At 31.4% G+C, this 17,308-nt stretch overlaps 1 protein-coding gene across 1 annotated transcript; it reads right to left on the bottom strand.

The window, feature by feature from the left end:
- Positions 1–1,484: 1,484 nt before the first annotated feature.
- On the bottom strand, positions 1,485–14,264 carry LOC145327257 (uncharacterized). The gene is made up of 6 exons (XM_080170843.1): positions 14,025–14,264; positions 5,896–5,994; positions 4,457–4,565; positions 3,922–4,048; positions 2,291–2,424; positions 1,485–2,047 (listed from the first exon to the last, which is right to left on the bottom strand). Exons 5-6 carry the CDS (start codon positions 2,378–2,380, stop codon positions 1,793–1,795), a joined length of 345 nt encoding a protein of 114 aa, XP_080026969.1. The 5' UTR covers positions 2,381–2,424; positions 3,922–4,048; positions 4,457–4,565; positions 5,896–5,994; positions 14,025–14,264; the 3' UTR covers positions 1,485–1,792.
- Between the last annotated feature and the right edge of the window lie 3,044 nt (positions 14,265–17,308).

The following is a 17,308-nucleotide window of genomic DNA, read 5'->3' on the forward strand; positions in this document are numbered from 1 at the left end:
GAGCGATAGCTCATCATTTATTTTTATCATTCTTATTTAAACAAAAACTCAGTTTTATGCTAAAATGTGGTTTAATTTTGGTTTTTAATTTTCATTTATTTCTCCAAAGTAGTCATTTTTTTTCCCCGAGGTAATTATGCTTTCTTTAAGTAATTAATAAAAATTCTAAAATCTTCCAAAAAAAAAATTTAAAATCTTCAAAAAAAAATTCAAAAATCTTCTAAAAATATTTTCTCAGATTTTCATATAAATATGACTGTATAGACATAGGAACTTCAGTCGTGCGAGGCTTGTGGTGCAGAACTGAGATTCTGTTCACCGGTTGCCATGCTCGGGGAAAAAAATGACTACCTCGGGGATAAAAATGATACCAGAGAAAAAAATGACTACCTCGGAGAAATAAATGACTACCTCAGGGAGAAAAAAAGAATATTTACATCCACAATTTAAGGGGTCGTTTATGTGAGAATGTTTATTTTCTGTCAGATTCTAAAATAAGACGACATTTGTTGTCTTATAGTCAAACAGAATGCTCCAAAAATCAAATATCTAAGGAATAAGATGATTGCCAATTGTTATACACAAAATTACCTTCCTGTAGATCAGTGGCGTGCAAAGCACTTTTTGAAAAATTTTGCCCCCCCCTAAATATCTTTATTTTATCCAGCTGCGAAAATCACTTTATCAGAGTACATGATAATCTCCTGGTGCAACATCCAAGTAATACAGATTCTCACAGATATATCTCAATTATAGAAAAGCTGTGCTAATATAATTAAATATATTATTAAATTTAGTCTTATTTATTAAAGCTATAATAATTGAAAATATCTAAACACAAATTAATACGAAGAAACTGTCATGGTAAAAAATACAAACTAATAAAATTGACTAAACGTTAAATTGCACATTATTTGAATTATTATAATAAAAGAATATACAATAAACTCAGCTAAACATAGTGGATAAAATTAAATACAAAATAGTTCCAAAAGTACTGGACAAAGTGTCTCGAAAATCAGCCATGTGACGTTATGAAAGCAGAAGTGGGAAAGAAACCAAAAAAAAGAGATGGAAAATCCCTCATTTTAATAAATTCACATGGCTGATTTTTTAGACATTTGTCAAGTTACGTTCAAAAATGTACTTTTAAATTGTTTTTGAATATTTTTTCCTATCAATATCATTTGCCATCCTGGCTATACCTATAACTCTATAAATCACACTTGTAAAAAATAAACATATTTTTCCAGTATAACTTTGAAACCGATAAATATCCGCTGGATAAGAACCGGTTTACAACTATGACATTTTCCACTAATATTGAAATAGAGATTATAAAATTTAATATCATTTGTTAGTCAGGGCCTTCAGATCCCCAGGATTAATAAAACTGGTTTAAATTTTATAATTTTTCATCCTTATATCCGAGGAAAGCTGTCTTTAATACGATGCTATAAATAACTATTATAACATATTCTTACATTTTAAATTTTCTGATAGGTTGTTTATGAAGTAAAAAAATTATTGAACAATTCGCAGAATCGTTAGAAAAGGCAGTTTTTAGATTTGGAGCTTTTATAAACTTAAGGCAGTAACTAGTTTTTTGTGCTTGATTGAATATAATTAAATAAACATCATTTCTAATAATTTAATTTCCATAATATAAAGTTTATAAAATGTTTTTTAGAAAATTTTGACAAATTTAAATTATAATAGTTTTAATCATAAAGGCGTTAGGTATATCCAATTAATTAATTTGATACAAAAAAATAAAGAAATTACAAAAAAATTAAGGACTATAGAATCTCTGATCATATTTATGATACTGCTCATAGGCTGACCTATGTTTGGCCAGGCCCGACACTGACAGGTTCGAGTCCGCAGAATCGCTGCTGGCCCCACTGCCGCTGCCGCTGCTACCGTTGTCCTGGATTTTCCACTTCCACAGGGACGAGTCTGTGTCCGAGGTGGCGGGGGTGAGTCTCTCCTTCACTGAGTTCACCACTTTCTTGGAACAGGTGAAGAACAACAGGATGAACAGACCCTAAAATATAGTTTTATTTTAGCAAAACAACAAAAAGAGTGAGAGAATACCTAGGCATAATATATTTAGATTCCTCATATAATTATAGAGAGGCCGAAGGTCAGAGCTGCTGAAATTGATATAAATTTTATGATTTTTATTTCAATTATCATTAAACATATGATTTATTAGTATAGCAGAGAATCGGTTCTAATCTAACGGATATCAATCAGTTTCAAAGCCTAACTGGAAAAAATACTTTACCTGTAAAGTATTGAGTACCAGGAAGACATACCAGACAGGTTCCAGGTCCACAATACCAGCCACCAGTCCGGATAACCAAGTCATACCCATCAGCAGGGCCAAGCGCAGGTATAAGAAGAAACTTATTCGTGGGCCTAAAAATTAAATGTATAAATATGGATGAATAACCCAGACTACTACCTAGTTCCAGTGGCGGGGACCTTTTTTTGTCTGCTAGCAAATTGCTTTCTGCTTTTTTGTAGCGACTTGGTTGTGTATTTCCGACGTTAGAGGCCTATTTTCAAGCACTCAATTGAAAGTCGGTACAGAGCCCCATCCTATGAACATATAGTTATTTATTATCTATATTATCTAACCCCTGCCCCTCTATTCGTTTACTTAAATGCTCTAAAGAGAATAACTTAGTTTTTAAAAAGGAAATTTACCACGTGCAATGCAAAGTTACAATCATAATTTTTCACAAAAAAGCATTCTAAACTGCAGTAAATAAATACTATAAAATGCATTTCTAGGTGCCTAGCGAGATTTTTCTAATAAATTGACAACAAGGGACACAACCCAATCTTTCCAGATTTTGTATAATTTTTGAGGAACACGACGTCCAGTGACGTCATATTTTTCTTTCCCGAAAAATGGAAGGGGGGAAGAAAATTTCTTCAAAAGAGATGGAGAAAACCCCCTTTTCTCCCATCTCTTTTTTTCTTCCCCCCTTCCCTTTTTCGGGAAAGAAAAATATGACGTCTCTGGACGTCGTGTTCCTCAAAAATTATACAAAATCTGGAAAGATTGGGTTGTTCACAACAAGGGGGAAGGTTGTTTTTTCTTTATATCTAACCCCTGAGTTGTCGAAGCCTTGCGGGCAACCCTGTACCCACAATAAAAACATTGCCTAACCTGACCAAATACAACACAAACACGCGAAAAACTATTTCAAAGTCAAAGGGGTGGTTTCTGTTTTTAGTCAATTTAAGAAAAATCTTAATTTTTATCAATAGATGTACATCCCCAATGAATTGACCATATAAAACATAACCCTTCTTGTAGATTACAATTAGTAATTGAAACATTTAATCACACAACTTACCTAATGAACCAACCCATTAAAATTCAATAAAGTCCCCAAATTTGTAAAGCCAACGAAAAAAACATAAATTAAAAACTTTGGGGAATAGTGTTATAAACGGTGCAATGTCCCCTCCCTCTCTGTTAATAGTTCCATAGTATTTAAAAAGGTAAACTATTGCATTCAACGAGACATCACCCTAAGCTATAAATACAAAAAAAGTTTAAAGTGCCACTAAAGACTGCTCCTGGTAAAGAAAACATTCATACAAAAATTTTTTTTAAAGTGCCGCTAGAGGACTTCACTAACATTGAGTAGTATGGCTTCGAATTCTATTAATATCCGCTGGATTGGAAGATTAGAACTAAAAAAATATTGAAAAACCATTTATCGTATAGTATAGATTTATACGAATATAAAAAAATGTACAATCATAATATTAGAACCAGTTTTGTTAGCTCGTGCTGCCTTCAGGATCTCGTTGTTAACAAAATTGGTTTAAATCTTATCATTATACATTTTTATATCCGCAGAAAGCTGTCTATAATACGATAGGATAAATACCTACCTAACTATAACATAAAAAAGGGCAAAATCATTCTATTATGATCTAAGGCATTGAGTTTAATAGAGGAACTCCTTGGGATTCTACAACTCATTCCATGCAAGCTACAGCACCCTTCTCTCTGGGTTATCTAGACATACATACTAATTTAAGGGATAAGACTATGGCCGATAAATTGGTGATGATACACAAAAATCATCCTGAAAAGTATTGGTTCAAACGTTTAATTTAATTAACCAACCAATCAAAATTGACTAAAGTCGTTAAGCCAAGGAATAAGAAAACATTATTATTAAACTTTGTGGACTAGTGTAATAAACAGCCGATTGTCCCCTATCTCTCTGAATTTTAGCCTTTTATAAATGTCCTTTAAATTATTTTTAGTTTCATGGACATTCCCATTGTGAAAAGGTATGGTATTGGATGAGTGTTAACTAACTTTACTATATCAAAATATACAAAATCGTCTCCTTCTCCGCCTTCTCCTCTATTCAAATCATGTCTCTAGAGGCGTAACCGTAACAAGAATAAAAATAACCTGAGAATTATCTAGAACAGAAATTTTTGGATTGATAAAAATCTGTAGGGGGATAACTTCCATTTTTCTCTCCTGCTGCATTTTGTCAGACCACGCCTCTAACTGAGATCTAGCAAATTATAACTTTATATGTAAAAGTAACATGGTCTGAGTGTCTCTGTCTGTACAACATGATCTCGCTAACCGCTGAACTTTTTCGCGTTTACAATGTTACTTCTCATAGTTCCTGCGAAGGTTAATAAATGTTTTTGGGGAGTGTACCACCACCCTCGCAAGAGAAATCGCCCCCACAAACAATAGTTTTTAACACCAGCACCCCCTTTCAAATTGGGGTGTTATGAAGTGGGACACCTATTTGAGGAGCTGATATTCCGATTCCGTCATATCTTTCTAAAATAAAAATAAATGTAACATTTTAAAATTTAGTTACAATTAAAAAAATATTTTAGTTGTTTTAGATATATTTCTTAATCCTCTTAAATTAAAATATATAAAAAAGATCATTTCAAATTAAAAGGAGTTTAACGCACATCTGACGTTCATTGGGGTTGAATGCAATCGATACATTATTTCTTGGATGTTGCACCAGATATATTCAAATGCTCTTATTATGTAATACTCTCAGCTGGTTTAAATAACGATACAACCCTCCACCCACTTTACTCCATCACCCTCACTGCCTACTTGATGAACAATAAATGAGTTCCATATTGGCAAGGTAAATCAACGACAAATTTTACCCTGTCAATATATACACGTATATCCTATATCCATTGCTAATTCTTACACAAACAGACAACCGTTTAAATACAATTATAAAAAAAACGAAGGATGACAACATCCATAATAGCGAAGCTCTGAAACGGTATGACAGACGAACATTAACACTTGTCGAGTGTCAGAACTGAATATACAAAATAAGAATATTTAAGTTTTGACAAAATTATAAGTAAATTTGTTGCAAAATTTCTTAAATACAGAATTCAGTTTAAGAACATACTGACATTTTTAGGATTTGATTATAGAGATGCTTCGCTCATAATATTGTACCTTATTGTAATTGGAATCAGTAATCCGAAAATCAGATCGAGGGGATGATTTTATTAAGTACCTAAAAATTGTTATTAAAAAAGTAAAAAAAACGTGTTTAAATGGACGTACAGACATTCTGGTAACGATTATAGAGTTGCTACGCTCACTAAATCGTACCGAACTACTACAGGAATCATCATGCAAAGTTTGAAATTGATAGGACAATTCCAACATGCCTAAATTAACGAAAAAGACTATCCGTAACGGACGGACTGACAAGACGGACGGATTGACTGACCGACCCTAATTATAGAAAAGCTTTGCTTTTAATAAAATTTGTTTTTACCAGAAAAAAAATCATATGCCTAGATCAACAATAATAAAAAGTAGGTAATGACATAGTTTACCTAAAGTATAAACCATTGTTTGAATAATATTTTGAACTGCATCAGTCTTAATTTCTTCAATAGGTACAGGCTGACTTTTCTCTTTTAATACGGGATCACCTTAAAGCAATTCTAGTTTTAAAACAAATATTGAGGGGGGGGGGGTATCTTTTCCAGGGCGCGATTTCTCTTCGGAGGGTGGAGGTACCCTCCACCAAAATTAGTTTCCAGAAACTATGAAAAGCTTCACTGTAAAGGACAACTATATCGGTTCAGCAGTCAGTAAGATCCTTAGGTACAGACAGACAAACACATACACGTACAAACATACTTGTATATAAGGAATTAATGTAAAACAATGCAAGAGCTCAAAATAAAAATTCTTTTTCAACTAAAAAGTTTCAGGGTAAAAGAAAAAACCAGTAGGTAAAAAATGTAAAGGCAAGAATTTATTGGTTACATATATGGATACACATGAAGATGGATTACAGAATGATGGTCAGATAGAAAATAAATTGATGGATGGATAGATAGAAAAATACATTGTTAGGTAGATGGATAGATAAATAGAAAGATATTTGATATACAATAAAATATGAATTTGTACTGTACAAAACTCTTGATGCGCGTATTAACACACACAAACACACAACCACCATCCCACTTACATACACACACCTTCACATACACAGCTTAGTTATGTATAAAACAAAAATACTAAAATTTTCAAAATTTCCTCCTTAATGTATTCTGATCTCATCTTTAACTTAGATAATCTGATATTGCCGCCGTGGGGGGGGGGGGGGGTTAAGGGGAAAAACGACCCCTAAAATAAATATAGATATTGAATACATGCAGGGATACTGGGATAGATCAAATAAAAATAAATAATCTTCGGCCTATTTTAAATCTACAAAATTATTCCTGTAAGAAAAGAAAGGATATTAATTGATTTTAGTTATCATTGTCATTTCCTTCCCTGGGGTTACTGAACCAAAAATGTTTTGTTGGTGCCTACAGATACTTAATCAAAGATATTCACACAACTTTTTAGATATAAACAAATATACAATCTACTGTAATCACAACACAATACGCTTATCCACCCATTAATAATTTATCAAGTATTTTTTGCCGGGGGCAAAAGAGAGAGTTAGTTGGATCAGTTATTTAAGTGGTGTTATTATGTTTACTTCTTTAAAAATGATCTAATAATTGATAATTGTGCTTAAATCAATCTACTATTGATTTACCTCCCCATTATTTTCAAAATTAAAAAGGGCATATACCTAATATGGGTGGAGAAGATAAATTTACCCCCATAGTCATTTCACTGCATGTCTATGATTATTAAATTTGTAGAAAAGATATATTGTAACTCTGCAGGGTAAGGAAGGGTGATGTCGGTAGTTTTTGGTGTTTTTTTTATGTTATAGTTAGTAACTGTAATAGAGATTATCAATAATTAAGTCTTAAAATATAAAAATCAGGGCTCTGCAGCCTAATTGAAATTGGCATGTTATAGTTTTAAAATTCAGCTGGATGTATAAACATTTTCCTAAACAGACATTCCATCTTTTCATTTTTTTATTTTTGGCTCACAAACGCTGAGGCCGGGCTGCTGAGCCCTGGTAAAAATGTCCATATTTAGCATCCTACATTTAGGAATATAATTATAATAATTTTTTGTAAAGAATGTTGAATGCTAAGTAGGTATGTAGCTATTTTTATTTATATTTATTTATCTGTCCTGTTAATTTGAAGAGCTTTGTGGATGTTGTATCTTTATATTTTAAAAAATCTTGGATGTCTCTTTTAGTTGATTACAAATTCCTGACCAAAAAATACTGTAAATATTTTTTTTTTCAGATTTGTGATCAATTTTTAGATTTCTAGGTGCTTATTTAGATCAAATCACAAAGATGTGTCAAAAGGTTGCAAATTGTTGTGGATTTTTATTTAAGTTTACAGTTGGTGTCATCCTTCCCATCATCGATGTTATTACTGATATCAACTTTACTATAGGAAGTTTTCAATCAGGACATGATAAATATGGATATATGTCAGGAAAGTTTATGATAAACTATTAATGAGAAACTGTGTATTTGGGCCTTAGTAAGTTACCAGAGGCCACAAAGATATGCAAGAGGGTGTTAAAAATTAGAGAATAAATTCAGGCATCCAAAGGGATTAGACAATGGATGTTAAATCTATGTTTATCCACAATTCTGTGTTTGAACAGTGTGGCCACTCAATTACCTACCAATCAGAATTTGAAGTTCCCACATGGAACTCAACCGCAGGGTTGTAATTAAAAGTTCAGTAAAAAATGGGTATGGTCCCTTTCGTGGCAACTACTCTTAAGGGGCATTTCATCGTATTTTTATAGTAGCTTTTCCTCTATTTCTAGCCCCTGCGGGGGGGCTCTAACCCTGCGGTGCCAATTGCATACAATTTCTTTACACAATTGGTCTAGAGGTTAGTGTAACAGTTTAGTGTTAGAAAAGTTTCCAGTTAAAGAATTGCATTTGATTAAATTTTTGTTCTGCAAGGACAATGTACAATAATAATTTGATGGTCTTGGCTGAATTCTGTGGGTTGAGTCCCATGTGGGATGATATCTGGAATAGTTAGGCAAAATTTAAAAAGCATAGCAACCTCATAAACAATACCAAATAAAGGGGGGAGGCGGATGTGCCACTTTTTGAAACCAAAACTAAAAGTCAACAAAGGAACTCAACTAAAAAAAGTTACAGGTCTGAGATTTTGCATGGCAGTTGCTTTATAGAGGTACAATATGGAACTGTGAAAAAACGGCGGCGCAACCGCCGAAAACCGCCGTTTCCCGCCGAACTTTTTTTTCAATTTCTCGGCGGTTTTCGGTGGATGAACCGCCGTTTCTTCACTGTTCCATATTGTAACCCTATAAAGCAACTGCCATGCAAAATCTCAGACCTGTAACTCTTTTTTTAGTTGAGTTCATTTGACTTTTAGTTTTGGTTTCAAAAAGTGGCACATCCGCCTCCCCCCTTTATATATTATCATATAGCTTATAATTAGTGATTGTACTGATTCTACCCACCCTGTTCAATATGATCAAAACTGCAAGAAATCCTACTTCCAGGCGGATTCTGGGAGAGTATGTTAAGTGCCTGCTGTGCCAGATCCTTATTCCATACTATGCCATGAGAAGTTTAAGGAATCCTAAGAATGAAGAACTGAAGAAAATGCTCTGGAATTTTAAGGTTAAATATTAGTTTAAAAATGGGCTTTATTTAATAATAAGAGCATAATTTAATAATATTTCAAATTTGGAGAATATTATCACTTTCGCATAAATGTTTATTAATGTATCTTATAAATGATTGCAGGTTGAAGAAATTACAGGGGAGAGTCTGTTCCAGCTTCACCTGCAACTATTCAAAATAGTTAATGATGGTTTTAATGAGTGGAAAAGTATATTTACTAACCCATTTACAGACATATTTAGTATTTGTATTTCATTTATTAGTATTCTATATGGGTTTTCAAATTATAATTTATTTCAATTATATCATAACAAAGAAATTTCTCCTTTTGAAGTTATGAAGCAGGCTTGTTTTAACATTTTGCATTATTCTATTTTAATTGTAGTAAATCTGTATAGTGTAATTTGTTTCATTTTTTGTTACTCTGGATGGCAGCCTGGTATTGTTCAAACTTATGTTAGTAACTTTGTTAATTCTAAAACTGCTGGGATAACTTATGATAAAGTTGCTACAGAGAATTTCATATTGTTCTCTTGTGTCTATTTTTTAGCATTTGTCTTTAATCTTATAATTATTTCAGTTTTATTAATCATAAACAAACAATGTTGTTGTTGTATTGATATTAATAGTTTTATTAATCCAGTAAATCTGCTATATAGAAATATAGATGGAAAAGTTACTATTGATAAGATATTGAAGATTCGTAAAAATTCTGCAATAACTCTATTTTGTTTTTCTATGGGTATGATCCTAGTTTGTGTAATAACATATTCCATCTCAACTACATCCAAGTTTGTTAATCTATATGAAATAGATCGCATCAAACATAAAAAATATGTGGGAATGCCAGAAAGATCTTATGCTTTCTTCTTTTCCTGCACAGCACTTGGAATACTTGGACTTATATTTGGATTTGTAGAAATGGTTTCAATTAAAGTTAGGAAATTTTTTGCTCATCTTGCTTATAAAATTGAAGATGAGTTTGAGCACAACAGATAATTTATATAGATATATCAAACAAGTGATTCATTAATTTGGGTTGGTTCGTACGTCCTCTGTCAGTTAGAATTATAACAGGTTAGAATTATCTTGTAATAGATTGCAAACTTTGCATGATGATTCCTTTAACAGTTGGGCACGGCTTATAAAGCGCAGTATATTCTTTAATCGTTACCAAAAAGTCTCTACGACCATTTCTAACATGGTGATTTTTCACTTTTTTGACAACAAGTTTTTGTAAGTTAAAATTGTCTGATTTATCTGATTTTTTGGTATACTGATTCCTATTACAATAATGTACAATGTTATAAGCGAGCACCTCTATAACAAAGTCCTAAAAATGTAAGTATGTCCTTAACATTATCATGTATTTAAGTAGTATTGCAACAAATCTACTTTATACTTATGCATTAATATTATACTTATTCAGTTCTGTAACTCTACATTTGTCCTTCCATTTCAGAGCTTCGCTTTTATGGATGTTGTCATCCATGTTAAATCTTATTTCTCCCTTCTAACTGAGCATAACAAATACAAAAGAAGTTATTGTAAAAGTTAATCATTAACCTATTGATTAATCATTTTAATGTAAAACTATTATTAATTCAAATATAAATTCTGTCTTAATAACTTTAAATGCAGCTTGCATACTCAAAGGGTTGAAAGCACAGTCTCTGTGTACACATGCCATTGAAACCATAATTGAAAGATCTGAGAGAAACAGAATCATTTTTAAATTAAAAAATTCACAGGAATGGCACACGATTTTGTGTGTTGTGCATTTCTTGTGTATTTTTTTTAAGTAGTTTTCTATTTTAATTGCGGGTCTAATTATATTCGTATACTGACTGTGCTGTCCGCCATTTTGGAGCTATCTGCATTTAAATTATTTAGTCAAAACAATAACCTTCGAATTAGGTGTTGTTAAATCAATATTTTCAAAATTGTATACTGTGAAATTAACAGGTTTTTGAGGCGTATTTGTTGAAAATTGCTAAATATTTTTCTTAAATGCAAAAAGCCCAAACCCAAAAAAGAAAATAAGTTAATAATTATCAATTTTTGTCAATTTTAAGTTCGTTAAATTAAGGAATAAGTTTGTTTTTTAATTCATTGATAATACTTAATAATATATGTAAATAAGATATCTCTCTTATCATTCATATAAGCTTTTTATTAATATGTTTATTGTTACCCTACCTATTAAGTGTTTAGTAAAATAAAGTCTATTAGTAAAAAATCTCAATCTATCTTTTCTTAAAACAATCAATTTCTTATTTTCCCTTTGATGATGAAAATGTGAAATGATGTTATAAAAAGGGGTATCCTTATACTAAAGTAACAGGATGTCTGTGTGTCTGTGTATCTGTGTGTCTGTACCAAAGGATCTCGCTAACCGCTGAACCGATCGGGTTCTCCTTAACAGGGTAGCTTCTCATAGGTCCCGGGAAGGTTTATAACTATTTTTTTGGAGGGTGGGACACCCCCAACCCCCCCAAAAAATAAAAAATCCCCCCCCCAAAAATAAATTTTTTTGACATTTTTTTTAACTAAAATTAAAAATGAGGGGGAGGCACCTCCCCCCCCCAAAAAAAAATTTTTTCGCCCCCCCCCCAAATTTTAAAAAAAAATTTTCTTTTAAAATTCAAAATAAGAAATTGCGTTATTAAATTTGACTCTCTCCTCCTCAAGTGCCCCCTAGAGGCCTCTAGGGGCGTAGCCGCTAGTAGTCCATATAGTGACAACGCCTTATAATGGGTGTTTTGTCGTATTTTCACTGTAGCTTTTCTCCTAATTGTAGACCCTGCGGGGGAGGGGGGTGGGCTCCAACCCTGCGGTGCAAATAGCCTAACCCTTTGGGGCAATCACCTAACCTAAATTAACCTAAAATTATAATAACCTAACAAAAGCTTCTGTGAAAATACGACAAAACGTCCCTTACGATAGGGACTAATAAAAAAGATGGATTTAGAACTAAATTATAATCAAATGATCATTCAAATATGATAATATTTATGAAATGTAATTAACATCTACATTATATACACTGTGGCCCTGCAGCGTAGTGTAGTGTATCTTTTGTAAATAACTTTAGTCAAAGCGATATTTCGCCCAAATCCCGACAAAATTAATCCTTTTAGTAGGTGTTAAAAACATCATATCTTTGGTCTTATTTAAAGGGCGAATATAGGTTGAATATAATATGGGCTCAAAAAAACCGTGCAATTCCATAGATTATAAGTAACTTTAAGATATTGACATATCCAAATGTATAAGTCTGTTATAGCTTAAAACCTGAACATTCTCAGGATAAATTTATGTAATAAGTGTGGTTCCCTAAGAACTCCAAACACCCTAGCATCACACATGGCTTCGATTTAAGGTTGAATTAAAAAGCTTTCGTTAAATGATAGTCGTAATAAAAGTGGAAACCAGTTATCAATCTATTTTCTTGTATTGTGGATTGTTTCTTCCTTGACAATATTCCCCAACAAAGTGTAAAGTATATGAATTTTATTTAAAAAAAAAAACCTTTACAGGAGAAATTTTATTTCATGTAAGTATAAAAATTATATGGTAATTGTTATAATTAATTTAAAGAGGACAAAAATAATAGGTGAATAGTGTTTTTTTTCCTATATTTTTTTCTGGAGAAAATCTGGCAATCGGTGCGTTTGTGTGTGTGTGTGTTGAAAAATGCGTACTAGGGTAATTATATCATCAAGAATTAATCATTGATCTTTATACAGAAAAAAAAACTTTAAACTTTATTTACCCTAGTAATTACTCCGGACGCAAATTGACGCAAATTATTTTATGCTTTTTAAAAAATCAATAAAATAGTATATAATATAAGAAAATAAACACTTTAATTATCAATTAAGATGCATGCCAATGTAATAATCAATTAAACTTAAGAAAACTAGTCAAAAAAAGTCTTGTAAAGGGGTAAAATAAACGATATTGTTGACTTTCTCATTTATCATATGTTGAAGTAAAGCAAAAATTGCAAAATCAACTTAAGGATTTTTTGATTTTTTAAATTTAACATAGATATTTTAAAGTATGTAATGGCACCTTTCATATAAGCTCATATCATATTGAAACTATATTCGCCCTTTAAGATAAATTAATAATTTTTTTGCATAAATAATTTATTTATGGCCTTATTTATTGTTTTTTTTTATAAAAAATAAATTAATATTTAATTAAGTCCTTAAATATAAGGTATTTTTGAGCGGTTACTATAAGCCCAAAAATAGTGCTACCTTTTACGCAGCAAAACGCGGCAACAAGACATGCTTAATAAATTTCAAAATTTCATCTGATTTTATCCGTGGGAAGTTCACCCCATTTCACCCCGTATGAGGCATACTTTTTCTCACCGTTTCAGTTTTTCCCCCCTGGCAGCTTGGGGGTGCGCAATATTTTCTAAATTTAAACCAAATGTTTTAGACATTTTTAAGACCTTTCCAAAACATATTTTAGATTTCATGTAACTCGAGTATTACTTACACTTCAAATTTTCAAATTTTTGAGCAATATGTCTGAATTTCTCTCTCCCTGCGTTGAGTAAAAAAATACGATTTTTTATCAAAAATTTGCATATCTTGGTAAAACAACAGTAGAATTGATGAAATAGATTATATTTTTAAATTTTCCCCTTAAAATACATGTAATCCCATTTCGAAAAAGGAAAAATTAAGTCATAACTCCTAAAAATAAAAAAAGTTGATGGGTTGGTTCCTTTAGTTGAGTGTCCAAACGTTATAACCCATATGCAATCTACAGAAGGGGTAATTTAATGCAAAATCATTGGGAATGTGCATCAATTTATCGACCATTGTCATATCTCATTATATCCCTGGCAGAACCTTCCTGGAAAATTAACCTGAATCTTACCTATCTGAACAAAATGGGTGAATGGAGGTCCATCTGAATTAGCAGACTTGAAGTAATTTAAATTAGAAATTATACTTTTAGGCTTTTTAGTTAAAGAGGGAGGTCATTTTCTAGTAAATCCCGTAAAGGTGTGTGTTATAAGGCCTAAAAATAGTAGTAGAACGATAAGGTGCTCTATATATTTGTATTCCCTATTGAATAGAACAATAGGGAAGAAATTTTTTTTTTTTTTTGATAACCTTTCCTGGAATATCTTTAAAAATGAGAAATTTCTATCAAACGCTTTGTTTGGCTCAAACTGACACAGATAAAAAAAAATATAATTATAATAAATCAACCTGTAAAGAATGACTTCTTCCTTTGTTTAATGGTATAGATTGTTCTTAACCTTTACCTTGTACCTATAGAAAACATTATTATTATAATTATATTTTTTTTTTATTTTTGTCAGTTTGAGCCAAACAAAGCGTTTGATAGAAATTTCGTATTTTTTAAAGATATTCCAGGTATGGTTATCAAAAAAAAAAAAAAATTTCCCTATTGTTCTATTCAATAGGGAATACAAATATATAGAGCACCTTATCGTTCTACTACTATTTTTAGGCCTTATAACACACACCTTTACGGGATTTACTAGAAAATGACCTCCCTCTTTCTGACTGGCAGAATTAGTACAGGCTTGACTAAACGTAATAACATTATGGCTATATCTGAAAAATCAGTTATTTTTTACATTTATACCATTGTAAAATAGTATGTTTAGGTAGTACATTTTATATCTTAACATAAGTCTTTAATATTTTTTTTTTAACATAAGTCTTCAATATTTTTTTTTTAACATAAGTCTTCAATATTTTTTTTAACATAAGTCTTCAATATTTTTTTTAACATAAGTCTTCAATATTTTCTTCTAAATACATGATAAAGTAAAAGAACAATGTTTTGGAGCCGTAGCCGTGAGCAGCAACATTTTTGGTGGAGCCGGAGCCGTATTTTTCGTTAAAAGCGGCTCCGGCTCCAGATTAGCTAAAAGTGATTTTTTAAAGTAATAATATAATTTGGCAACGGTCTATTTCAATATAATAAACTGAAAAACTATTGTTACTTAACAAAAAGACACACATCCTTCTACTTTTATAGGGTAAGGGGGGGGAAGTTTCGGTAAGGGGCTATTCTCGGTAATTTCGACCTACCTTCATTAAATGACCTTTTTCTCCATGTTCCTTTCAAATGACAGAAAAAAACATAAAAAACAAATTTGTTCCTTATTAAATTGCCTACAAAAAAGTATAAAATGAATTTTTTGTGAGATGAATATTAAGGGTACTTATTGGGTCTCAAAGTCGGACGAAAAATTTTTTTTTCCAAAAATTTTTTAGTAGGTGTGTAAAGATCGACCTACACAAAAATTGGTAAGACCTAGAGCTGATCTGAAAAACTTTTTGAACTAGAAATTGCCCGCTTTTTCCAAATCCGTTGAGAGCTTTAAAATCGGGTTAATATTTTTTTCAAAAATGACCAAAGTTGGCGCCGGGGGAAAAATCGGTAATTTCAAAAGAAATTAAAATTCAACTTTTAAGGTCATGTTTTCATGTTTTCTTTTGTCAAATCTAATATTTCATATGGACTTTTTAAGAATTAGGCCTAAAAATGAAAAGAACAGATAAAAAACAAAAAAAAAATAATTTTATTTTTTGAATCAAAATTTTGCCAGGAAAAAATCAAAATTTCTGGTCCTTTGAAAAAAAAAATATTTTTGACATAGGAGGAATAGTCCGATCTTTATGAATTTTTTTGTGGTTAATCCCAATCACCTATACTAATTATGATTTATTACGCTTGTTTGGTTGTTTGGCCTTTTTTCATCGATTTTTTTAAGGTTAAAATGTAGTCAAGATATTTTGCAAAGATGACACTTTTGCTTCAAATTCAATTTTTGAGGTCAATTTTTAATCAATTTTCATGTTTTTTGGGCTAAATCTATAGTTCAATGTGAGCTTTTTTAGGATCAGGCCTAAAAAGTAATAAAATACGTTTTTTTCTTATATTAATTTTAAGTTTAAAAAAAAAAAATTTTCGAGAAAAAAAATCGAAAATTCGCGTCTTTCAAAAAAATTCATTTTTAACATAGAAGGAATAGTCTGATCATTATGAAACTTTTTGTGGATAATCCCTATAACCTATACTAATTATGATTATTTATGTTCGACTGGCCGTTTGGCCGTTTTTCATCGATTTTTTTTAGGTTGAAAAAAATTACCGATATTTCCCCCGGTGGTGGGGAAATATCGGTAACTTTTTTGCGGTCAATTTCGGCCAACTTCTAAAAGTCCTAGGATAATGTCCATTTAGGACCTGATAGTCCATTCTGTAAGCTTTCTACTGGTCTTGGTTTTATTTGAAAATATTAATATTTACCCCATTTTTTTTCAAAAAAAAACGAAAAAAAAACGAAATTTCCCCCCCCCTTACCCTATAGCTTTAATCAAATAAAAGCAAAATATTTTATATTATTTATTTTATTTTATCAATTTCAATAATGAACAAAAATTGATATATTAATTTTAAGGTAGGAGCCGGAGCCGCATCAAAATTAAACGGCTCCGACACCCTGTAAAAGAACGTACTTTAACTTTAAGCGCATTTGATTATGAAGATGTCTCGCTTATAATATTGTACCTTGTTGTCCCAGGAATCATTATTAATAAAAAAAAACTCGGATGATTAGGCTAATTTTATCAAACAAAAAGTTAAAAAAATAGCATGTTTTATTTGGACGTGTACGGACTTTCTGGTATTGATTATATAGGTAGTTGTTTAATATCAATAACCATGCAAAGTTTAAAATCAATTGGACAATTTTAACAACCTTAAATACAGGATAAGAGCTGACCGTTACAGACGAATTGACCGACCCTAGTTATGGAAAATTTTCGTTTTTAACAAACATACAAAAAATTAGCCTTGTCCACTTAAAAATAAAAACAAAGCGTAAATGCCGCAAATTTGTGTCAAAGAAAAATGTCATCGTTGTAAATTGGAATAAGGAATTAACCGAATAAGATAAAAATGGATATAAAGTTTACGTAAATATTGGGTTAGAGGAATATTTTGTTGTCAATTTAGCTTGCTGACATAGACATCATTTATTGGTCAATTTATTGGTAAAGGGGGTGGGTTGGGGGTATCGTTTTTTTGCCAGCTGCGAAAATCACTTTATCAGAGTACATGATAATCTCCTGGTGCAACATCCAAGTAATACAGAATCTTACGGACATGTCTCA

Source organism: Acartia tonsa, chromosome 8 (assembly GCF_053477335.1).
Source record: "Acartia tonsa isolate MP-2025a chromosome 8, ASM5347733v1, whole genome shotgun sequence".
NCBI classification, from domain to species: domain Eukaryota; kingdom Metazoa; phylum Arthropoda; class Copepoda; order Calanoida; family Acartiidae; genus Acartia; species Acartia tonsa.